We start from the raw sequence: 24,788 nt of genomic DNA, 5'->3' as shown, positions 1-24,788 counted from the left end.
GGGAGAGGTAAGCCAGAGGGCAGGGGAGAACAGAACAGGGGAGAGGTAAGCCAGAGGGCAGGGGAGAACAGAACAGGGGAGAGGTAAGCCAGAGGGCAGGGGAGAACAGAACAGGGGAGAGATAAGCCAGAGGGCAGGAGAGAACAGAACAGGGGAGAGGTAAGCCAGAGGGCAGGGGAGAACAGAACAGGGGAGAGATAAGCCAAAGGGCAGGGGAGAACAGAACAGGGGAGAGATAAGCCAGAGGGCAGGGGAGAACAGAACAGGGGAGAGATAAGCCAGAGGGCAGGGGAGAACAGAACAGGGGAGAGGTAAGCCAGAGGGTAGGGGAGAACAGAACAGGGGAGAGGTAAGCCAGAGGGTAGGGGAGAACAGAACAGGGGAGAGGTAAGCCAGAGGGCAGGGGAGAACAGAACAGGGGAGAGGTAAGCCAGAGGGTAGGGGAGAACAGAACAGGGGAGAGGTAAGCCAGAGGGCAGTAGATAGATCTCTGCTAATGAGGGTCTGTCTCTGTTCTCTGTCTTTGTTGCTAGGTCCTGTGCAGAGAGCAGGCACGCCAGGAACTGATCAATCAGGTCAGAGTCGGCCCGCCAAGACCCTGGAAAGCATCTGTGGTGAGAGGGACCATACACACAGTATCATACACACCGGTAGACACACACTTAGACACATGCACACGCGCACACACACACCTTGCTACAACACTGATTATACCTTTACAACATTGCTCACAAAACTGATTACACCCCAAAAGAGTTATTGGCACATCCCTCTAAGAGCTCTCTATAACCCTAAGGATTCCTCACAGAGACGAAAGAGAGAAGGCGGGCTGATATGAATGAGAAAAGGCTTTGAACAGCTTCCAGCACTGCAGGGTGGAAAATCTAATCATCGCTCACATAGTTTAGGGAACTGCTCATATAATTTATTACTTCAAAGATGTGCAGAGAGAAGTGAATGAAGCTAGGGCCAAGTACTGCTGTGTGTGTGTGTGTGTGTGTGTGTGTGTGTGTGTGTGTGTGTGTGTGTGTGTGTGTGTGTGTGTGTGTGTGTGTGTGTGTGTGTGTGTGTGTGTGTGTGTGTGTGTGTGTGTGTGTGTGTGTGTGTGTGTGTGTGTGTGTGTGTGTAAGGGGGTAACCGGCCTGCTGCTCTCTCTTGCCCCCTGCAGGGGGCCAGGTTTCACAGCGTCTGGCTGAAGAGGGAGCGCTATGAGGACCTGAGACTGCACCTGGAGCAGGAACAAGAGGTGGGACAGACACAGAGAAGGGAAGCCAGAGAGAGAGCGTTGCACTTTACTTTCAACTTTCCCTTTGAACTCTTTATATTTTAACTAGCTTGAGAGAATGTGACATCGACAGAGAAAGAATGACAACCTTTTTGGCATTCATATCTTAGAGAGAGAGAGAGAGAGAGAGAGAGAGAGAGAGAGAGAGAGAGAGAGAGACACAAACACACTTACTCTGTAACTCCTTTTTGATCTTGAATCATATAAACACTTGCTAGGAACAAAACACTGTTCTTAAATCTTCAGTGTTACTGTTGTCTTGCCTCAGCTGTAGTGTGGGTGTAACCTGTGTTTGTGTGTGTGTGTGTGTGTGTGTGTGTGTGTGTGTGTGTGTGTGTGTGTTGTGTTGTTGCACAGTGCAGCCAGGAGAAATGAGCAGGAGGATGACTACAGCTTTGGCAGAAAGAAGAAACTACAGGGCCTGGAGCAGCAGCTAGAGATCAGAGCCAGGTCTGTTCACTAGGGGGCGTCACCAAACACACGTGACACATAGAGCCATGCCTTGCCACTAGGGGGTGCCACCACACCAAACTCACGTTGTACACATGTAGCCATGCCTGGCCACTAGGGGGCGCCACCACACCAAACACACGTGACACATAGAGCCATGCCTTGCTACTAGGGGTGCGCCACCACTCCAAACTCACGTTGTACACACGAAGCCATGCCTGGCCACTAGGGGGCACCACCACACCAAACACTTGTTGTACACACGAAGCCATGCCTGGCCACTAGGGGTGCGCCACCACACCAAACACACGTTGTACACACAGAGCCATGCCTGGCCACTAGGGGGAGCAACCACACCATACACATGTGACACACAGAGCCATGCCTGGCCACTAGGGGGAGCAACCACACCATACACATGTGACACACAGAGCCATGCCTGGCCACTAGGGGGCACCACCACACCCTACACACGTGTTGTACACACAGAGCCAGGCCTGGCCACTAGGGGGCACCACCACACCCTACACACGTGTTGTACACACAGAGCCAGGCCTGGCCACTAGGGGGCACCACTACACCCTACACACGTGTTGTACACACAGAGCCAGGCCTGGCCACTAGGGGGCACCACCACACCCTACACACATGTTGTACACACAGAGCCAGGCCTGGCCACTAGGGGGCACCACCACACCCTACACACGTGTTGTACACACAGAGCCAGGCCTGGCCACTAGGGGGCACCACCACACCCTACACACGTGTTGTACACACAGAGCCAGGCCTGGCCACTAGGGGGCACCACTACACCCTACACACATGTTGTACACACAGAGCCAGGCCTGGCCACTAGGGGGCACCACCACACCCTACACACGTGTTGTACACACAGAGCCAGGCCTGGCCACTAGGGGGTGCCACCACACTAGTGATGCATGGGTTTGTCTCCTAACCCGCAGTTATATCCGCAGGGCGGGCGGGTTTAGGGTAATTTAATATTGTGTGGATGAAGGGCGGGTGACGGGTGGGCATGTTGAATTTCTATGCAATTTATATCTTTGAGGTTTTTCTTATATTATTTTAGGCTGTCATTAGTGTGTAAGCCTAAGCTTTATGTCCTAACTGTACTCACGCCAAAAAGCCAACACACCAATTGCCAAATGCTTTTGGGAACGAGCAGAAAAAGTTAACGTCAATCCATGGAAGCAAAAAGGACAATATGGAAGTTTAATTCAATAAGAGAAAAGCTGCGAAAGGAGAAGGGAGGGTCAGAAAAGTAATGTTTGGGAAAGATTTGGTTAAGTGGAAAAAGAGGATGATAGCAGTGTTATGTGTGGTAATTGTGAGGCACTATACAAATTTGACAGTCACGAGACTGGGACCTCAAATAGGCCTATGGCACATCAAGGGAACTGTAGCCTGTTCAGATGGGTTACATGGAAACTGAAATCTGGACACTGACTGTAGGTCTATAACCTCTCACAACTCCTTCAAAATTAAGCATTTCTTGCAGTAAAATGATACACCATATGTAGGCAACATTTTTACTTGGGAACAGGAGTGGAGAAATGTGATTTATTTCTTTCAGCATCTTGAGAGAATACGAATGGCAGTAGGATACCTTCTGTAGACATGCTATCTTTATCATCGTGTTGGGTCATTTTCACAGCTTTCTATTTGCTTTCAACTGATCAAACTGATGCCATTTGGAAATGTTGCACAGAAAATATTTCCAGTTTTTTTTGTTATTGCATTTTCTCCCCGGTCCCTAAACGTCTTTGATCAGTGATAGAAGCAGAGATGCATGACATTATTCTGTTGAGCAAGAGTTTATTTAGTCTTTAAGGGCAACATATAATGACAGAAGAGACGCTGCACGTATCTAATTATAGACAAGTTGACTAACAAATAGCCTACCAAAATGTCTGAAATTATAAGTAGAAACCTACCTAAATCAGGCAAAAAAATATCCTGCATCCCCTGTCAAAAAATTGTTCCGCAGCCTCTGACTGTAGCCTACAGCGCATTTTCTATATTAGAACTTTGGGGTAGGGTGGGGACTTCAAATTTTCACTTTACCACATATAGTGATATAGCAATTGCTGGCGGCTGTGGGTGAACAAACAGCTGATCTGCCCACCACCACACCATGCACATGTTACACACACAGAGCCAGGTCTGGCTACTAGGGGGCGCCACCATACACACACACACACACACACACACACACACACACACACACACACACACACACACACACACACACACACACACACACACACACACACACACACACACACACACACACACACACACACAGCACACTCATTCCTTTAGAGCAAATACTTTTTAAAAGCATTAATTGGAGCTATATTTATTTACAAAGTGTCCAAAGATAATAAAGCATGAATAATGGTTATAGGTTATTATGATAAAGGTCAGAGTTGCACTAATCTCATAATCAAATCATATCTTGATCTTTAAGACAAGCCTGATTAGGGTGAACATATAAATAACCTGAGAAACAATGCATCCTGGTCCTCAGGAAGGAGCTGATTGCCCAGTACAGCCACCTATCAAAGGAGATGGAGGGTTCAGTGAATGAGACTGGATTGTTCCCAGGCACAGTTACTACTGCAAGACCAGCAGCTGACTAAGGTATGTACTCTCTCTCATACACACTGGGGAAAGGGGCTATAAGAATCCTGTTAAAGATGGTGATGATGATGGTGATGGCTGATGATGAGGATACATTACTATTAGATACAGTGCTTATCTAAACCCCCAGGCTATTCTTGAGAAGTATCCTCTAGGAGGGCAGAGACCCCCTATGGAAATAATACAGCCAACACCAGCTCAGACCACTCAACCATCAGCACAGGTATGTGTGTAGAATGGCATCACATAGAAGTTAACCCATATGCAGACTGCTTAAAACTCATAGAAGTGTAAGCTTGACTGAGTGTGTGTGATCTCTGCTCTCTGCCCTTACCTCACTGTTCCCATCCCTGTCTTGGACATAGCCCTGTGAGCATCAGTCAGTGGAACCAACCCAGGCCCCTCTCCACCAATCCTCTCCCCTAAACTCCCCCTCTACGACCCTCGACCCCCCCCCTCATCTCAGAGGATATCGACTTCAATGACTTCCTGCCCAAGCCGCCCAAAAGCCAGCAGGTGGACCAACCCTGCAGGAGATTGGGTCCTACCTCCCTGAAGCTCCCGCTCCTCTGAAACCTATAGGCTATGGCCCCCTTACAGTCTCTTTGAGGAAGTGACGACAACAGTCCTGGACCTGGCTAGACCTCGCTGGGGACCTGAAGTACAGCCTGATGTGGCTCACCTCCACCCCTATATCCCCCTGAGTCTACTCTAGGATGTGTTGTGTCAGGGAGGGAAGTACCTACAATCATTCTTCAGACTCCACCTTGGGAGGAGGGTGTGTAGTCTCTGGGGCTGAACCCCTTCATGCTCCTCCACCCAGGGTTGAATCTGAGGAGTGTCCAAAGTCACTTCCAAGTAGAGGAGTCAGCTGTGTGGTGTCAGGAATGGTAAACGTGTGGCTCAGTTGGTAGAGCATGGTGTTTGCAACGCCAGGGTTGTGGGTTTGATTCCCACAGGGGGACCAGTACGGAGAAAAAAATGTATGCATTCACTACTGTAAGTCGCTCTGGATAAGAGTGTCTGCTAAATGACTAAAATGTAAAATGTAAACCTTCCTTCCCCGATACCAGGAAGTGACTATGGACACTCTTCAGATTCAGCCATGGGCAGAGGGTGCATGCTATCTGGGATTGAACCCCTTCGAGCTCCTCTTCCTGGCAGCAACTTTGGACAATCCTCCGACTCCACCCTGGGCATGGGCTGTGTGCTGTCATGTGTAAATCCTCTACCCTCCCCCATCCCTGGCAGTACCTACGGACACAGCTCAGACTCTGCCTTGAGAGTGGGCTGTGTGGTGATGGAGACTGGTAACGAATACAACCCCTGGAGCAGCAGCAGCTGGCTGAGGGCATCTTGTCCTGGGCAGCGGGCTTGGCTCTGTCCCCTGGAGAGAGTTCAGAGAGGGAGTACCTCCACTCCCTGGCTGCTCAGTACCTGGTGGAGCAGTATGAAGACTGCTATAGTCTCATGAGTAAGTCAAATACACCACTAGAGGCTGCTGAGGGGAGGACGGCTCACAATAATGTTTGGAATGCAGTCAATGGAATGGTATCAAACACAGTGAAACCATATGTTTGATACCACTCCATCTATTCGTTCCTCCCCAATTAAGGAGGCACCAGCCGCCTGTGAAATCCATATATGCCTACATGTACAAATAATGTATAGGTTATGCAGTCAACTCCTGATTAGTGCACTTCACACAAACTGTTGTAGTATAGTGCAGTGCTTCTCAAACCTCTCCTCCGGGACTCCCAGGTGTTTCACAATTTTCTTGTAGCTCTGAACTAGTTCCACTGATTCACTACATAAGGGCTTGATGCTTAGCTGACAAGTTGAATCAGGTGTGCCATCTCTGGAATAGATCAAACACGTGGAATGGCTGTAGTTTCCTGGGGAGAGACTTAAGAAAGGCTGGTATACTGCACACATTCATGACAGTCCCAAGTCACTGGGAGATTCTCGTTTGGGCAAAAGACAGTCCTCTGTCCTCCGTGACCTGGAAACCAATAAGTGGTCGAGAAGTGTGTCAATTCATTAATAGGCAAATGAAAGTTCCCTCCCCTCCTCGATAGCCACCTTTCATCAAGGATCCTCATGTGTATCCTACTGCAGAAGAGTTTTGAAATCTGCCACACCCCCTTTGAATCAGCTTTTGTTTTGTCAGAGAAAAACATGCACAGTTTAAAAACAATATGCTACTTATTGTTTTATCTATACAACTTTCAGCACAACTGATTTCATTTGTTTTGAGCACTTTACACATTTATTTTGGGATCCAGCCCTGGAAACGTAATTAGCCTAATGACGTGTGAGTGGAGAAGGAGACTCATTTTGAGCAATCTCATTTCATCCACGTTCACGCTCCTCGCCGACTCTCCTCGATTAACTTTGACCTTTTCCAAAAGGAGGTGAGAGATGACAGAGGAGAGAGTATGCAGGAGGTGAGCAAGATCGAATTGATAAAAGGCCATTGCATCATACGGTATCAGGAACGGACTACTCCAGTCTAAAGTTGGCCAGGAAATAAACAGTGGTCATCTATTTGTTTTTAAGCTATTTTATTGAAGTAACCAGAAATGTATTATACACATATTTTGAAGTAGAATCTCACCATGTCTGTTTTTGTGAGCCGTTTCCTCTACAACATCTCTCTATTTGTGTGCTTAGCACTGACTATTTCACTCCTGTTAACCCCCCTCTCTCTCCGTCAGTGTATCCTTGGTCAACAAGGTGGTGGTGGACTGCTTCCTTGTAGAGCTGAGGATGGAGAGGCACTTTAAGGCCCTCAGGCACTTCCTGCTGATGGGTAGTTTGCCCAGTCTCTCAGCAACCTGATCTTTGAGGATAAAATAAAAATGCAGCTGTCATACATTGGTGTGTTTATATTATGTACCTGTGTGCGTTTTGCCTGGGTGTGTATTTGCTGTGCTTTTTCTGTCAGCCTGTTTTGTGTGTGTCTGTGTTTTGTAAGTGGTGTTTTCACATCTAACCCATGTGTGTGTTCTCCTCTTGTCAGATGAGCAGTCATCAGACTTCTGGTCCTGAGTAAGGCTCTCCAGTAGTCTCCATGGAGACAGTCTCCATGGCTTCTAACTTCACCTTTGCCCTGTGCTTCCTCCCTGAGAACTTCCACCCTCACACCCCCGACACTCAACTGCCTGGAGCTACGCTACAAAGGTCAGAGACCGGAGTGTATGAGGGAGCCAATGTGTGTGTGTGCAGTAGATTGCCTTGATGACAGCAAAGGGTGGCTACTTTGAAGAATCTCAAATATAAAATACATTTTGATTTGTTTAACAATATTTTGGTTTCTACATGATTCCATGTGTTATTTCATAGTTGTGATGTCTTCACTATTATTCTACAATGTAAAACATTGTGAAAATAAAGAAAAACCCTACAATGAGTAGGTGTGTCCAAACTTTAATTGGTAATGCATGTGTTTAGAAACTAATGATACCTTGAATACACATCTCTATCCCGACACCCATTGCAATATGTGGTATTAATGTATGTTTGTGGCTTGAAACATGACAGGAAATATCCCCTCTTAAGGATTGACATGAGTCTATTCACATTTAAAATGCATGTACAATGTAACTCAACAACCTGTTCGACAGCTTTAATGTGCCTCATCGGGCAGTATGATGTTCCCTGTCCACAATGCTGTACACTATCAAAAGGTAATGATTACAACCTTACAACCCCCCTACACACTGACACCAAATGTAACAACACTACCCAAAGCTCCAGTGCCCCTCCCCTACTTTCCACCCCATTTCTCAAACCCTGTGTATAAATAATAAAAAAAAAATACTTAAAGGAGTAAGAAAATGTCACTATTATTTTTATTAAAGATTGAATGTTAACGTTTCCTAAAGTGTAAAGCCTTATGGGAAGTGAACACACTGTCATATACAACCAAAGGTCATTTACAAAAGAGAAATTCCAGCAAAGGAGAACAATGCACTTGCCACTTTTAGTACATTTTCCAGATGGCTTGTATATATTTTCCCTGACAGTATATTTTACTTAGAAAGCAGAGGGAACACAAGGGAGTTGCAGCAACATGAAGGGCAGACACTAAGGAGGATTACAGAAGATGGATCCTCTCTAGGGGGAGAATCCTAATGTCCGTTTAAGTCAAATTTTCACTTAGTCTCCCATCGACATCAATGCTTGACAAAGTAAAAATTTGATTTACATACAATTTAGGATTTGACCCTACAATGACTCCTTCGTGGTTTAATGAGTAAACAATGCAGGAATGCAAAACCCACTCCGTCTATAGACAGCCATTTAAACAGAATGTCATAAAAGCCCTTGAGGGAAAAGGAGGGAACTGAGTTACATTCTGACCACACTGCTCATGTCGCACGTTAAAGTTGGTTGCCCACCGCCATATAAAGTCCAAAGAAGAAGAAGAAGAAGCCTGAAGGAGGAGAGATCACTAGAAACAAACTCGGTTTAGCCTTTTATCTGTGGATTCATTGTTGGAGTAGAGGACCTTGTGCATTTCAGGTAAAATAACAATGTTTATATCCCCAGACAAATTAGCTAGCAACAAGCTATCTAGCTAAATTGCCATAAATGTTTAATGCTTTTCAACCTGTCCCCAAGTTAATATAGTCGGTTCAGAGTTTGTTTTGATATTTCAACCAGCGTGTCCTGATCGAGTCTGGTGTGGGTGGTCAAAATCAACATGCGCGCAAGTGGTCTGGTCGGCATGTTGGGCCTTACAATATGACCGACTAAGAAAAACACCTACACTCAGACAAAACTCTGTAAAAGCTGTTTTAAAGTTGCCAATCATCTCAGCATGCAAGCAAACACCTTGGTCAACACTGAATGATCTCGCGGTCCACGCAAAGTCGAGCTTTGACCTATTGTCATTATTATTCCACACTACAAAAACATCTTACATTCAGAAACATACATGACGTTTGGTATTGCAGGTTAATCAGGGCTAAGAGAATATACACGCAGGAATGCAATGCCCGATCGAAAGAAAATGCAATGCATCAGTGATTTCCCCTTTTCCATTAATGTTTTGTTTCGATTTTCAGATTCTATGAAGCCGATAGAATTAAGGGCTAGATTCTATCAGATCTGCGCTAGCCGACATCCGAACAGCAGTTGTTTTGACAGTGTCGGAGGTGGAACTGCGTTGCAGCTCTCAAATCCACATGCGGCTCCTTGCATTACCTTATCGCAGACACTGCCATGGAATGCAACGAAGTCACACCCAACTTTATATCTGACAAATCCCATGCAGCCGCGTTACAAGTTATCTAACATGCTATGTGGATGTCGGCCATCGTGGGTTAACACTCAATCCGATTGGCCTAAAACCCTTTCCTTTTCCTTACTTTAGAATGCTGCCAGACAACATATGAAGTTAGTGCATTCTACTACAGACATCAAGCCTTTGATTAAATAGAAACCTTGGAAGTGCAATATTGTCCTATAGGAATGATAGATGCATATTAAGTGCTGCTGAAGAGTAAGATGTCATGGCCATCCATCTCTACACAATACTTCTACTGCAGCACAGACACAATGGTACCAATGTAAGTGTATTAGTGTTGGAGGTTCCAGTTTAAACTGACAGGGTGGCTGAGGATATTCATTCCACCAGTGAAAAGGAGTGAAATAACGTAAATAGTAAACCTACACATTGTCCCTTTGTATAAGTACCTGTACGTCACTCTTGTGGTCATAATGGATACTCCATATAGACCCAGGGGTTTTTCCTGGTCAAGTGGTCAACAGGTAGTACCAGATTAGAGCCAGGGGTAGCGCTCATGAGAACACCGAAACCCCATGTGAGGAGGTGTTTGTTGGGGGAACCTCAGACCCTCCCCTGGGCCTGGCTAGGCCTCAGACTCCTCATCCGGCGCTCCTCCGTTAGCCGTGCTGCCTGTCTCGCTGTCCAGCAGGAGGAACTTGCCCTCGTTGGTCAGAGGCTTGTTCTTCAACAGCTGGACTAGAGCCTCTGGGTCCTTTACACACACACACACATATTAGTGGGTTAGATTGAGAATGAATAAATTGAGATTGATTTAAAAACATACCTTCTTTGCCTCCATAATATCCTTCCCCAAGCTTATCGTGTAACATATCTGTGAATGAAGATATGACACAAATTACATTGTGAAACAGATGAACCCATGACAAGTAATAGACAAGTAAATTCACTGACTGAAGGCTCTGTGCCATAGTGAGTCCAGCACATGAATGTGTGTTAAGATGCCTTACCTTCTCCCCCTCTGTGTTGCTCTCAAAAACAAACGCACTAAAGGAGGGCTCTCCCTCCTCGCCCTCCTTGCTCCAGTCTCGCCCCTCCACCACAAAGCCCATCAGCCTGCCGTTCTCCTGGTGGGCCACAAACTGGGTCACCTCCTGTAGCTGGAACTGTGAGGGAGGAAGAGGAGAGAGAGCAGGACCAATAGTGATTAATTCATACTGAAACCTTAGTGCTATCGCCAGGAGTGAAGCACTAGTGAACAGACAACATTACACTGATAACCACAGTATACTGCTGCGTTTACACAGGCAGACCAATTCTGATATTTTTTCCACTAATTGTTCTTTTGACCAATCACATCAGATCTTTTTCAGAGCTGATCTGATTGGTCAAAGACCAGTTAGTGGAAAAAAGATCAGAATTGGGCTGCATGTGTAAACACAGCCTACTAAGGTTACATTTTTCAGGCCCTTACACCGATTCTTGTGACTTGTGTCTGGGGGTCAATCAACCTGTGGTAAAGATAACAAAAAAGATAACAATGAATCAACATAGCTGGCAGAAGCACAGTGGCAAGGTTAAACTCTGTAAGCACTTTCATGGGTCTGCTGTTTGACCGGTTACTGTACCTGAGACAGCTGCTCGTGACCATGAGATGGGACTCTGTGGTTCTGAAGATGTTGTGGATGGCTCGAGCTGCCAGCACCTGTCTCATGGCCTCATAGATCACCTCCTGGGATTGTCCCGAACGCACCGCCATGGAGCCCAGGAACCGCACCGCAAACACCTGCTGCAGCAGGGAGTCTACACACACACGCAGACAGGCACACACATCAGGAGACAGAGAGGATCAGGGGATATGTAGTCCATAAAGAGCACAGTACCAATGAAAACTGGAATGGAGACACTCCTACCGTCGCTTTCAGGGGAGCAGTCATCGTCTGTTTCTCCGAAAGGGTTTGTACGCCTGTCAGCGAAGAAACGCACACAATTAAACCCAGTTGAGCTATTATTGTACAAACCAGCGTACAAGAACTGGTTCTGACACGCCAGCCCTGTGGTGAGGATCTTACCTCCCTCCGGCCCTGTTCTGGTCCTGGAACTCCGAGGCAGGCAACATGATGTCAAACTGGATGGGTGTCCCGGGAACTATCAGGTCCTCTGGCTCAGCAGCACTGGACGTCTTCTGGGACGCACCGCTAGAGGACTGCATCCCACCTGGCTTAGCCCTGCAGAGAGAGGGAGGGAAATGAAGAAAGAGGAAGAGAAAAATAAGTCAACTATCAGAATTCCTGAAATAACACATGCATACATTCTTTATTTTCCTCTGGGGGAAATCCAGGAAAACCAAGGCGTTTCCTCTGCATGATTGAGGCTAACCTGTCTGGGTTGGGCGAGCCCTCTCCTCTCTTCTCAAAGCTGGTGATGGGAGTGACCGCCTGAATGGCGGTCTGGTTCAGTCTGATGGCCACTGCCTAAAGAGGGGAACAGGGTGCAGGTTCTGTCATTACAATGTAATAATGATAAAAGTCCTAACATTATGCTCTGTGACTAACACATGGTGCCACAAGAGGGCATAGTTTGGTTAATTATACTGGGAACATTATTTAGTTTGAGGCAGGTATAGAAATAGTCTGGCATCAAACCAACCTTCTTCACTGTCATCAATAGAGTATTATAAGACTTACGTAATACATAACAGGCTATGTACACCATATAGGCCTATGAAAAGTATCAATTGGAAGCAGTACTTGACCTTACACTAACCCATCAGTTGTTTGTATCTTGCCAGAGTTGCTTCCTGGTTTGTTTGGAATAAACAAATTACCCACGGGCACTAGGGAGCCATGAGGTCAGAGACGAAGTAACAGAACATACGATGCATTTGTTTATGTGTACAAATTAAGGCAAAGCATACTTCTGAACATGCAGAACCCGCTGGTGCACGCACACATATGCACGCACAAGCATGCACACACAGTATAGATAGAGCCTCTTAGTCTGTCTTGTTATGTGCATAGAGAATGGGTTTAAGTTCAACTGGGTGGAATCAGCAGCCTCTGATAATGGTGCCATCCAGATGTAGGATCTAATTTGGCCCAGTTTGCTACAACAGGAAAATAATCCTGACGCAACAGGAAATGTGAATTATTATGTGGATTATAATTCATGTACATTTTTGTAGTGGTTGATACATTTTTCTTTAGGGCAAATAAAGTCTGAATTTTCAAAGTGAAAATTGCAAACCTTTTAAAAACTGAAATACATCACAAGTTGTCATGTCCTGCTATGCAGTAAAATACAAAGTAACAAAAGCGTGATCAAATTAAGATCTTTCATCTGTAAAACACCATATCCCAGTTTAGAGATTTCCCATGGGAGCACAATCATCTCTAAAACAATCAGGAAATCTGCTTAAAACTAGACCAGAGCATAATCAGCCCCCTGCAAAGTCTCTAGCGCTATACTGGCCTCTAGAAACCTCCTGTCCTGTATCAGTCACTCACAGTGCCCTGCTGCTACACATATAGAATGGGCTTGGTGTAAAAATGTCTGTCTTCGCCTTATCACAACAAAATATTGATTTATTCATTGTGACTTCTTTCAAGTGCTATGAAATACTACTGATTTACTACTTATCGCACTGTATTGATTAGAGAGAGTATATATACACTGTACCTCAGGGTTGTCAGTCAGGTAGATCTGTCTGGAGATATTGTTCAAAGTGCAAATCCACTGGAGATGAGAAACGGAGGAAAGTATTAGACTCACAGCCATTGCTCAACAAACATCCGAGACTTCAAATAGCTCCTCTAATGCAGCTTGTGACAGGCAGGCAAGAAGAACTTTCATGAATGAAAACGTAACAATGGCTTTTAACACATGGATGAAAGAAACCTATGAAACAAACAGGTACAAAAGATTTGACTGGTATGATACATACTTCCTCATATTCCCTTTTGCTCTCTGCTTGTAAAATCATTGACCTGCAAAATCCCAATAACAAAATTAAAACACAACACTGTTTGTAGGCTCATAAGAAGTCTTCCTCACAAATCTGTGCGTCTTGGTGAGGAGGAAGTGTGAATACTTAGCGTACATACGTTTTACCATTGGGGGAGGTGATCTGAAAACAGTAGCGTCTGTCCTCGCACTCTACGGCCATGACAGAGCTGTTATCCAGGTCTAGCACCATGCCCCCTGCCACTGCCCCTCGCGGCTGGCACATGAGGTTCCCTCCCTGGGTGAAGAAGTAAAGCCGGTCCCAGGCTGTGGTGACTAGGCCCGTCTTACTGTGGAGAGCAGAAAAGGGTTGTATTCATTACTGCAGACCATAGAATATATTTAAAAAAAATTTAAATAGGTAAAACTTCTGCAACGTAAAATGAAAACAATCATTCAGGTAGTCCTTTCCCCATTTGCTTCCATTTCGTTCCTAGTGAACACCACCCAGTTCACAGTGTTGGAGCAGTTGCCATCTCCATGACTCAGCTATTAGAACTAAGCATCTCAATCGGAAATCTAAAAGCAATCAGAAAGTGCTGACAGCTCAAATCGCAAAACTTTTTGTATGACTCAGATCTGTCCATAAAAAAATACCGGAGAACTAATTATCTTTTGGCATAGCTGCGCTTGACAAGCATTTGAGACAGATGTGTCATTAAATAAAATGGCATTCTGCAGAACCTTTTATTTTGTGCTGCAGACATTTGTCAAAGACTGGCGATGGTCTATGAGAAAAATACTATTTGACAGCTCTGACACTTTACTAAATCACAACGTTAGTTCTGCAATTCTACCTCAAGCCAAGTTTTTCTTCTTATATTTAGCTATAATTGTAGATGACGGCCCACCTTGCCAGAGCTGACAAATTGTATTCACTGAAGTACAAAGAGTGTAACTTTGAGACAACTTGTAATTGTAGTTTGACACATTCATTAATGTTTCCTTTGATACGGAATAAAAACAAGGCCTGCAGACAATAGTGTCACAATCGTTCACAATTTAACACATCCAGCTATAGCCTGAAAACATCAAACAAGGAGAAGACATTGAACACTGACACACCAAATTAAAAAAAAAAGAGCATTGAATAAAGGACTGAGTGAAATCAAATCACCCTTGAATGCAAGATATTGGAAGACTGAATTGAACTTAATCAAACAGAGCCTTACTTCCTGATGTTGAGGTAGCCTGCCTTCTGTATGAGAGTGCGGTTGACAGGGGCGGTGTCGCGGTCAGGCATGTAGACCGTGTCCTCCATGGAGAGCAGCTCTCTCTGGGTCATACGCATGGCCTCAGCCTCTGAGTCCAACTGAGCCTGGATATTTTGTGTCATGCTGGACACTGACCCCAGGAAGCTGTCCATTTTCTTTGAAACTAGATCTATGCCTTTCTTATAGAAGTTGATCTGAGAGGGACACAAAGAGAGAAGACATTCATTGCTTCTCCAGTTCTGACTTGCTGTAGGACCACAGCAGTGTGTGGTGTCCTGGTTTATTGCGGTAGGAGTAAAGAGTGTGTTGATATTGGGTTAACGACTTGCAATGTGGATTTGGGTGTGTGTTGGTACCTGGGCCTGTGTGTAACCAAGCATGGGCTCCAGCATGGCCACTCTCTTGCGGTACTGCAGGGCGTTGAGGGCACAATAATACTGCATGGAGGCCTGGTGCTGCTTCCTCCTGGAGTAGGCCACCTCCCCCACCAATTCGGCTTTCACCTGCACCATAACACAGTGGTTAATCACACACACTAGTCATTTAGCAGACGCTCTTATCCGGTGCGACTTACAGGAGCGATTAGGGTTAAGTGCCTTGCTCAAGGGCACAGAGAGATTGTGACCTTTCGGTTAATGGCCCAACACTCTTAACCTCTAGGCTACCTGTCCGCCCACATATACCCAGCTAATTAGAGGGAGAGCCAAGTAGAGCAACACAATCTCTAAACTAACGTATGTCATGACCTCTCAACTATTGAGGCAATGTTATCTATTGGACCAGTTTAACAGGTACTACCAGTGCGTTGTTGTACTGTTAGAGGTTTGGCTAGTACATTTCTCATACAGTCCCCATCACTACCTTCTCATTCTCCTTCTTCTTGGGCAGTCTGCTGTACTTGACCATGGCAGCCTCATGCTCTGTGAGGGGGAAGGAGTGGACATGAGCTGAGACGATCAGCTACTGTGTTATACCAACTCCAAAACAAAATCATATCAAATTTGAGAAACCCATACATACCATCAGAGGCGATGCCAAATATTTCTCTCAATGTGCTTATCTCTGAGAAGTCAAATACAAATTCAGTGTCAAAAACCATGACAAATCGCAAAACCAAAATCAATCACATACAGATTATATTCTAAATGAATGAAAGCAACAGGCTGATGAGGAAGTGTTTGTGTCTACCTGTAAGGTCCTTCTCTCTGAACTGGATCATGGGAAAGATCATCCTGTCAGCCATCTGAGTGGCCAGCTCTGAGTGTAGTGTATTCAGCTGGGGAGGAGAGAGAACTAAATTACCCAGAGGCACCCTGAAAACAGCAGGGGTTGATTGATTGTGGTTGAAAAGAAAGTTGAAAAGCAGTTAATTCAAATTACTGATCATCACACAGCCAAATCCCTATTGTGTAATTGACAACCAGTCAAAACACATTTTCTTGGTCTAAAGATGAATTTCATCCTGTAATTTCTTACCAATATAAAGAATATACCCTATGCAGCTATCCTCAACTTGGACTGGTTCATTTCACTATCAAGTCATATTCAAAGAAGCCAAATTCAGATAAGTGCTAAACCATCTACCAAGTAAACACACAGTGGTGTATAACACCTGCAGTAGTGTGAACCTAAAGTCAGAGCAGGATTAGGTGTAATCTGCAGGAAGATGGATGCATTCTTTAGGCCTGTGTAGTTAGGCCAGAAGGGCAAACAATGACTGCTCTAATGCCTCTCCAGCACAGGCTAGCCAGCCAGGCCCACAGACCCCCTATGGCTCAATCCATCTGTCTAAAGTAACAGTTTTTTACATTTCAGCAGAAACTCTTCTCCAGAGCGATTTACAGGAGCAATTAGGGTTAAGTGCCTTGCGCAAGGGCACATTGACAGTTTTTTTTCACAGTCGGCTCGGGGATTCGACCTTTCAGTTACTGGCCCAATGCTCTTAACCACTAGACTACACATCCACCTCCAGGAAAGCCAGAGTGATTATCTACCTGGCTGTACCGCAACTGGTCTCTCTACCTCATCCTGGAGGCCATAGCCTCTACAGAGAGCTGGTGGATGCTCTAATGTTGAAACGTGTCAGTTGTAATGACAAGGGAAAGTCTATAATTCAACTTCCAATGCATACAATTGTGACAGGGTATTTGGGGAATATTTTTACCACCTCCATATATTTATGACTGTTGCACACATCCACACACTGTCGTTGACACTCACTCTTCTCAGACCAGAAACTCCTATATGCACACAAACACTCCCTGTGTAAACAGCATGCTCACAAACCCAGTAACGCAAACACACACAGATGCACTAGCCTCACCTCCCCCACAGTTTCTGCAAATTGCTGTAGTGTTCTGATCACCTCCTCGTCACCTTTACCAAGGGCAAAATTCTGAAGAAAACAATACGGGACTTAAAAATGTCATAAAACACTGAATTTATCACATTCCAAATAAACATTGAGGCTATGATGTTAGAAATTCTAAATTCCCATCAAATTGCTGGCATGCTGCTCTCTCCTGTAAAGGGACAATATGCTAACAAATCCAATGGTAGAAGTCTTATTTAGTTATTAGATCCCCATTAGCTGTTGCTATTGCAGCAGCTACTCTACCTGGGGTCCACACAAAACGTAAAAAAATGACATAATACAGAACATTAATAGACAAGGACAGCACTAGATACATTTAAAGTCTTATGCTTTCTGAAATAATGCCAGGTAACAGGTATATCGCAATACACTGCAGTTAAGTACATGAGCATTGTCCAATATTCTCAATGAGACATACTTGCTTCTCATACTCCAGTAGCTGTCTGGACAGCTGTTCTGTAGCCAATCCCATCTCACTCTGAAGAACACAGGAAGTGATGTCATTAGCAGTTTATCCTCTGGATGACCCGTCTTACAGGAAACTAACTCAGAAACTACACACATCATGCAAACTAAGCTATTGTATCCTCACATAAAGAATCAATGACTTCAAATTGGATTGGACTAAGCTTGGGCGGTATACCATATAAACCGTATACCGGGGTACTTGGAAATAGCCATGGGATGGTTTTTCCAATACTGTCAATACCCTAGAAACCATTTATTTGAAGTTTTTCAATAAATTGTCATATTTGTAGGTATTTTTTAAGTAAATACCTGCAGTCAACTGGTGCAATGTGTTAGGAGATAAAGCAGATCACATTCTTATTTCACCGGTCACATTATGAAGCTGACTTTTTTTCCTCAGCACAGTTGAGCCAGTCACACCTTTGTTTGTAAATAGCACAACAGGAGAAAGTGGGAGCGGGTGAGTTCAGCTGTGTATTGACAGGGGTCGCGTTTTATTGGAAGTCAGTGTGTTTTTTTGCTTCAAGAGTGATCAGGGATGTGCAAATATAGTTTTCCTTCAAAGAAAATACATTAGTGCAACACATTCGACGGAAAAATATTTTTCATCAAATGACAACGCTATTTGTCTGGCAGCCACACAAGTAAATGCGCTTCCAATGAAAATGCAAGGTATTATTGGCAAAAACGATGCATGGCCATCATATTTCTAATGTTTAGGCCCATCATAGAAATAATGTAGTCAGCTACATTTCCTAATGTTTTGCCTAAAGTTAATCTTGCATTTTAACTGAGAAAAATAGGCTGGCTATACCAAGAAAAGTAGTGGAGAAAAGAAGCTACACATCAGCTGGAGAGCTGTCTGTTGATACAATGCCCGTTTGTGAATTCTCATACGAGTTAAGAAGTGCAACTGAAGCACAAAATTAGTCTGATGCCAAGCAGAAATTACAATAACAAGCATTTTAGATATGAGTTTACAAAATGCAAGAAGATATTTCTTATGCGTTGTATTATTTTTTTCTGCATGAAACTCAGAATTATGCGTTAACATGACCCCTACTTTAACTTGCCATCTTAGTAAGTGGCTGAAATAATAAGGTGACAGGCATCATATCGTGTTAGCTTTCTGCTGTGTTTGACAAGTCAAAGCCCTTTGGATGAGTTCTGTACAGCTGCCACTGCTATCTTGAATTCCTTGTTTTTTCTGCTCTCAACTGTCTTCTCCTCCCCCATCTTCTCTGAGCAGGCAGGCTCGTTGCCCTAGCGACTCCAGACTCCACACAGACACAGTGTGAACACACGCTGCTCCAGAGCTAGTACTGAATGAGTCAAAACTTTGTTCATTTGCACAATGTCTCTCGTTCACATTCGCTTGAAAATGTACAAACTCACCAAAAATGACATTCGGTAGCTCCTACCAATATATGTATAATTTAAGAGCTGGATTGCCCATCTTTGCAATTTGTTTATTTCGTTTGGGATTGTTAGCATATATTAGTGAGCAACCTCCATGGAAATGATCTATTACTAATTTTGTTATTGTTCTGGTAATAGACGGCCAACGCACTATTTTGGCTCCCCCTTGTGTACTAAGCCTGTAATACCGTAAACACCAGGGTGAGAGAACGATGGTATGACAATATGAAAATCTGGATACCGCCCAACCCTAGATTGCATGTGTGTGCATGCGTGCGCATGCGTGCGTGTTACCTGGGCTCCATACACCCTCTGCATGGACTGAAGCAGCTGGTTGGTGTAGTCTGTGAGCGTCCCTGCATCTTCCTCAAACACACTGAGCAAGGAGCGAGTCTGTAGAAGAGAGGGACACACAGAAACCTATGACAAGTGGCAGACAGACAGGCAGGCAGAAGGGAGGCAGCCAGCCAGGGAGGCAGCCAGACAGACAGCCAGCCAGACACTAGACAGATTGAAAAATGCTGACATAGACCAAATGAGGGATAAGCTTTTAAGACCTTCAGCCTGTAATTGTATGGAGACCGGCGCAGTGTGGTAAGCTGGTATGGGTGCGGCAAAGAGTCACACCTTTATTTAATGATTTATACTGTTGAAGTCGGAAGTTTACATACACTGAGGTTGGAGTCATTAAAACTTGTTTTTCAACCACTCCACAAATTTCTTGCTAACAAACTATAGTTTTGGCAAGTCGGTAAGGACATCTACTTTGTGAATGACAAGTCATTTTTCCAACAATTGCTTACAGACAGACTATTTCACTTATAATTCACTGTATCACAATTCCAGTGGGTCAGAAGTTTACATACATTAAGTTGACTGTGCCTTTAAACAGCTTGGAAAATTCCAGAAAATGATGTCATGGCTTTAGAAGCTTCTGATAGGCGAATTGACATAATTTGAGTCAATTGGAGGTGTACCTGTATTTCAAGGCCTACCTTCAAACTCTGTGTCCCTTACTTGACATCATGGGAAAATCAAAAGAAATCAGCCAAGACCTCAGAAAAAAATTGGAAACCTCCACACGTCTGATTCATCCTTGGGAGCAATTTCCAAACGCCTGAAGGTACCACGTTCATCTGTACAAACAATAGTACGCAAGTATAAACACCATGGGACCACGCAGCCGTCATACTGCTCAGGAAGGAGACGCCTTCTGTCTCCTAGAGATGAACATACTTTGGTGCGAAAAGTGCAAATCAATCCCAGAACAACAGCAAAGGACCTTGTGAAGATGCTGTAGGAAACAGGTACAAAAGTGTCTATATCCACAGTAAAACGAGTCCTATATCGACATAACCTGAAAGGCCACTCAGCAAGGAAGAAGCCACTGCTCCAAAACCGCCATTAAAAAGCCAGACTAAGGTTTACAACTGCACATGGGGACAAAGATCACACTTTTTGGAGAAATGTCCTCTGGTCTGATGTAACAAAAATAGAACTGTTTGGCCATAATGACCATCGTTATGTTTGGAGGAAAAAGGGGGAGGCTTGCAAGCTGAAGAACATCTCAATTGTGAGGCATAGGGGTGGCAGCATCATGTTGTGGGGGTGCTTTGCTGCAGGTGGGACTGGTGCACTTCAGAAAATAGATGGCATCATGAGGTAGGAAAATTATGTGGATATATTAAAGCAACACTCAAGACATCGGTCAGGAAGTTAAAGCTTGGTTGCAAATGGGTCTTCCAAATGGACAATGACCCCAAGCATACTTCCAAAGATCTGGAAAAATGGCTTAAGGACAACAAAGTCAAGGTATTGGAGTGGCCATCACAAAGCCCTGACCACAACCGTACAGACAATTTGTGGGCAGAACTGAAAAGGCGTGTGCGAGCAAGGAGGCCTACAAACCTGACTTAGTTTCACCAGCTCTGTCAGGAGGAATGGGCCAAAATTCACCCAACTTATTGTGGGAAGCTTGTGGAATGCTACCTGAAACTGTTGACCCAAGTTAAACAATTTAAAGGCAATGCTACCAAATACTAATTGAGTGTATGTAAACTTCTGACCCACTGGGAATATGATGAAATCAAATCTGAAATAAATAATTCTCTAATATTATTCTGACATTTCACATTCTCAAAATAAAGTGGTGATCCTAACTGACCTAAGACAGGGAATTTGTAGGCCTATCCCCTTTATTCATAAATATGCTGATTTGAAATGTGACTTTCTAGTCCCTAACTCACTCAAATTGATTCCATGATTTGAATAGGAAGAACTAGTCTGAAATATGCAGAGCAAGCCACAGGCATACAGTACCAGTCAAAAGTTTGGATACCTACTTTTTCTTTATTTGTATTATTTTCTACGTTGTAGAATAATAGTGAAGACAACAAAACTATGAAATAACACACATGGAATAATTTAGGAACCAAAAAAAAGTGTTAAATCTAAATATATTTTATATTTCAGATTCTTCAAAGTAGCCACCCTTTGCCTTGATGACAGCTTTGCACTCTCTTGGCATTCTCTCAACCAGCTTTATGAGGTAGTCACCTGGAATGCATTTCAATTAACAGGTGTGCCTTGTTAAAACGTTAATTTGTGGAATTTCTTTCCTTCTTAATGTGTTTGAGGCAATCAGTTGTGTTGTGACAAGGTTTTTATTTAACCTTTATTTAAGGTAGGGGTGGTATACAGAATATAGCCCTATTTGGTAAAATACCAAGTCCATATTATGGCAAGAACAGCTAAAATAAGCAAAGAGAAACAACAGTCCATCATTACTTTAAGACATGAAGGTCAGTCAATCCGGAAAATGTCAAGAACATTGAAAGTTTCTTCAAGTGCAGCCGCAAAAACCGTCAAGCACTATGATGAAACTGTCTCCCATGAGGACCGCCACAGGAATGGAAGACCCAGAGTTACCTCTGCTGCAGAGGATAAGTTCATTAGCGTTAACTGCACCTCAGATTGCAGCCCAAATAAATACTTCAGTTCAAGTAACAGACCCATCTCAACATCAACTGTTCAGAGGAGGTTGCGTGAATCAGGCCTTCAAAGTCACATTTCTGCAAAGAAACCACTACTAAAGGACACCAATAATAAGAAGAGACTTGCTTGGGCCAAGAAACACGAGCAATGGACATTGCAATGGACAATTCACACAGCATTCTGCAGCGATACGCCATCCCATCTGGTTTGCACTTAGTGGGAGTATCATTTGTTTTTCAACAGGACAATGACCCAACACACCTCCACCAAGAAGGAGAGTGAGGAAGTGCTGCATCAGATGACTTGGCCTCCCCAATCACCCGACCTCAACCCAATTGTTTGGGATGAGTTGGACCGCAGAGTGAAGGAAAAGCAGCCAACAAGTGTTAAACATATGTGGGAACTCTTTCAAGACTGTTGGAAAAACATTCCAGGTGAAGATGGTTGACAGAATGCCAAGAGTGTCAAAGCAAAAAGTGGCTACTTTGAAGAATCTCAAATATAAAATATATTTTGACTTGTTTTACTATTTTTGGGTTACTACATGATTCCATGTGTTATGTCATAGTTTCGATGTCTTCACTATTATTCTACAATGTAGAAAATAGTACAAATAAAGAAAAACCTTTGAATGAGTAGCCGTGTCCAAACTTTTGACTGGTACTGTATGTTGAACTTAAGGACCCAGTCGAAAGCAACATACATATTTAAGAAGACAACATAATTTAAGTGCATGTAATATGCTTGATTTTTCTGACACAGCCTATTATAGCATAAATGCCAGTGAAGACTAGCCTAAAGAAATGTAGCCTAAATTTGGTTGTATATGCAAGTGGAAAATATCAAGACTCTTTGCCTAACTGTTATTATGTAGTATTAGAATACGTGTAATTAAGACAGCGTTATACAGTTTGATTACGAGTTTGATTAATAACAGTCAGCTACAAATATTAACTGAATTACATTCCCGCACCACCAAAGCTATTGGGGACAATTAGGTTTAGTCAGTGCCTCAAATCCTGACTGAAAGATATTTCAGATTGCAGACCCATAGCTGGGAAGTTTAGGCTATTGACCAATTCCAATGGATTCCCATACTGAGAAACCCCTACCTAGCCCGTAAAATAGGCCGAGGCCCCAACTCGGGGGCTTTTAAAAAAACAACATGCATGAACACTTCCGTCAAACAAATCATCCATGTAATTCGCAAAACATAATGGTCTACACTACAGAAGACTGTCTGTCACAATAAACAACCAGTCGTTGTTCTGAGGCACACTGTTTTATCAACAGCCAACTACAGGCCGGGCGATGCGCAACTCATCACCTCACTACTCACACTAGAAAGGGTAAGGCATTCTCGAATCTCGAGCAATATGCAAATTATAGGCGACATTTGTTTCTGATAGGAATTAGGTACGACTTGTGACACATTGTATCAACTTTGTATCGGATACATAGCCAATGCGCTAGCGTGCAACTGCGGAATAGTGTACATTTCCAAAACAATGAGCCAATTCAAAGCTGTCATCTTCGAGTTGAGTAAATAGCCTACAACAGTGGATCTGTTTTAGCCAATTTCACATCTCCTACAAGACCTTTCCTCTCAATAATGGCATATAACATAAACATAGTATCGACCCACCTGAGGACTGTCCTGCAAAGCCTCTTCTAAAAGCAACGTATGGACGGCTGGCATCTTGTTCACAGCGAAGAGAACGGACTTAAATTATTTAGTGCGTGGACTCTCTTTCCCAGAGAGCTTTGTCTGCGGATGTGGGTGACACGTGTCATTTGCAGGCGGTCCTTGGCCAGCCAGTCTTAGAGCAACCAGTGAGCAGTCGTGCAAGCATTCTGCTCTGACCACTGACACAATTCAGAATCAGACACGCGTACTTAAGGCCACCCGCAATCCAAGTTACAAGAATATTGTTGTCCTGAAAACGAGCTGTCTTTGAATGTTGAACTCCTGTTAGCTGTTCTAGGCTTTCTCTGTAGCCTGTAGGCTCACTGTCAATGGGATGAGAAACAAGACAACAGTGTCCCCCCCTGGATGCATGGGTAATTACATTTACTGTAATCAATTAGTGCCAATCAAATCATAAAAAGTGCCTGAATATGACCTCATTTTGAGGGACTATTCAGTTTGAAGGGACCTCTACACCAGGCGGTGTCAGAGGAAGGCCCTGAAAATTGTCAAAGACTCCAGCCACCCCAGTCATAGACTGTTCTCTCTACTACCGCATGGCAAGCAGTACCAGAGTGCCAAGTCTAGGACAAAAAGGCTTCTCAACAGTTTTTACCCCCAAGCCATAAGACTCCTGAACAGGTAACCAAATGGTTACCCGGACTATTAGCATTGTGTGCCCCCGCTACTCTCTATTTATCTTATATGCATAGTCACTTTAACTATACATTCATGTACATACTACCTCAATTGGCCCGACCAACCAGTGCTCCCGCACATTGGCTAACCGGGCTGTCTGCATTGTGTCCCACCTACCAACCCCTCTTTTTACGCTACTGCTACTCTCTGTTCATCATATATGCATAGTCACTTTAACCATATCTACATGTACATACTACCTCAATCAGCCTGACTAATCGGTGTCTGTATGTAGCCTCGCTACTGTTATTTTCAAATGTCTTTTTACTGTTGTTTTATTT

The 24,788-nt window shown here is 44.0% G+C and overlaps 1 protein-coding gene across 2 annotated transcripts; it reads right to left on the bottom strand.

Annotated features, from left to right (window-relative positions):
- Positions 1 to 8,233: 8,233 nt before the first annotated feature.
- Positions 8,234 to 23,923, bottom strand: LOC106584475 (DCC-interacting protein 13-beta). 2 transcript variants are annotated; one of them, XM_014169844.2, is made up of 20 exons: positions 23,767 to 23,923; positions 19,422 to 19,520; positions 17,659 to 17,718; positions 17,190 to 17,261; positions 16,055 to 16,142; positions 15,887 to 15,928; positions 15,728 to 15,786; positions 15,223 to 15,369; positions 14,825 to 15,060; positions 13,754 to 13,942; positions 13,594 to 13,636; positions 13,329 to 13,385; positions 12,030 to 12,124; positions 11,723 to 11,878; positions 11,564 to 11,616; positions 11,279 to 11,453; positions 11,125 to 11,161; positions 10,661 to 10,816; positions 10,477 to 10,524; positions 8,234 to 10,404 (listed from the first exon to the last, which is right to left on the bottom strand). In XM_014169844.2, exons 1-20 carry the CDS (start codon positions 23,818 to 23,820, stop codon positions 10,276 to 10,278), a joined length of 1,995 nt encoding a protein of 664 aa, XP_014025319.1. In that variant the 5' UTR covers positions 23,821 to 23,923; the 3' UTR covers positions 8,234 to 10,275. The 2 variants fall into 2 exon arrangements, with proteins under 2 accessions (XP_014025319.1, XP_045561953.1); XM_045705997.1 differs by lacking the exon at positions 23,767 to 23,923 and adding an exon at positions 18,018 to 18,128.
- Positions 23,924 to 24,788: the final 865 nt, after the last annotated feature.

The sequence above is a fragment of the Salmo salar genome, chromosome ssa23 (genome assembly GCF_905237065.1).
Source record: "Salmo salar chromosome ssa23, Ssal_v3.1, whole genome shotgun sequence".
Lineage (NCBI taxonomy): Eukaryota > Metazoa > Chordata > Actinopteri > Salmoniformes > Salmonidae > Salmo > Salmo salar.
The sequence above is the reverse complement of the archived record's forward strand: the minus strand, read 5'-3'. Positions and strand labels throughout refer to the sequence as shown.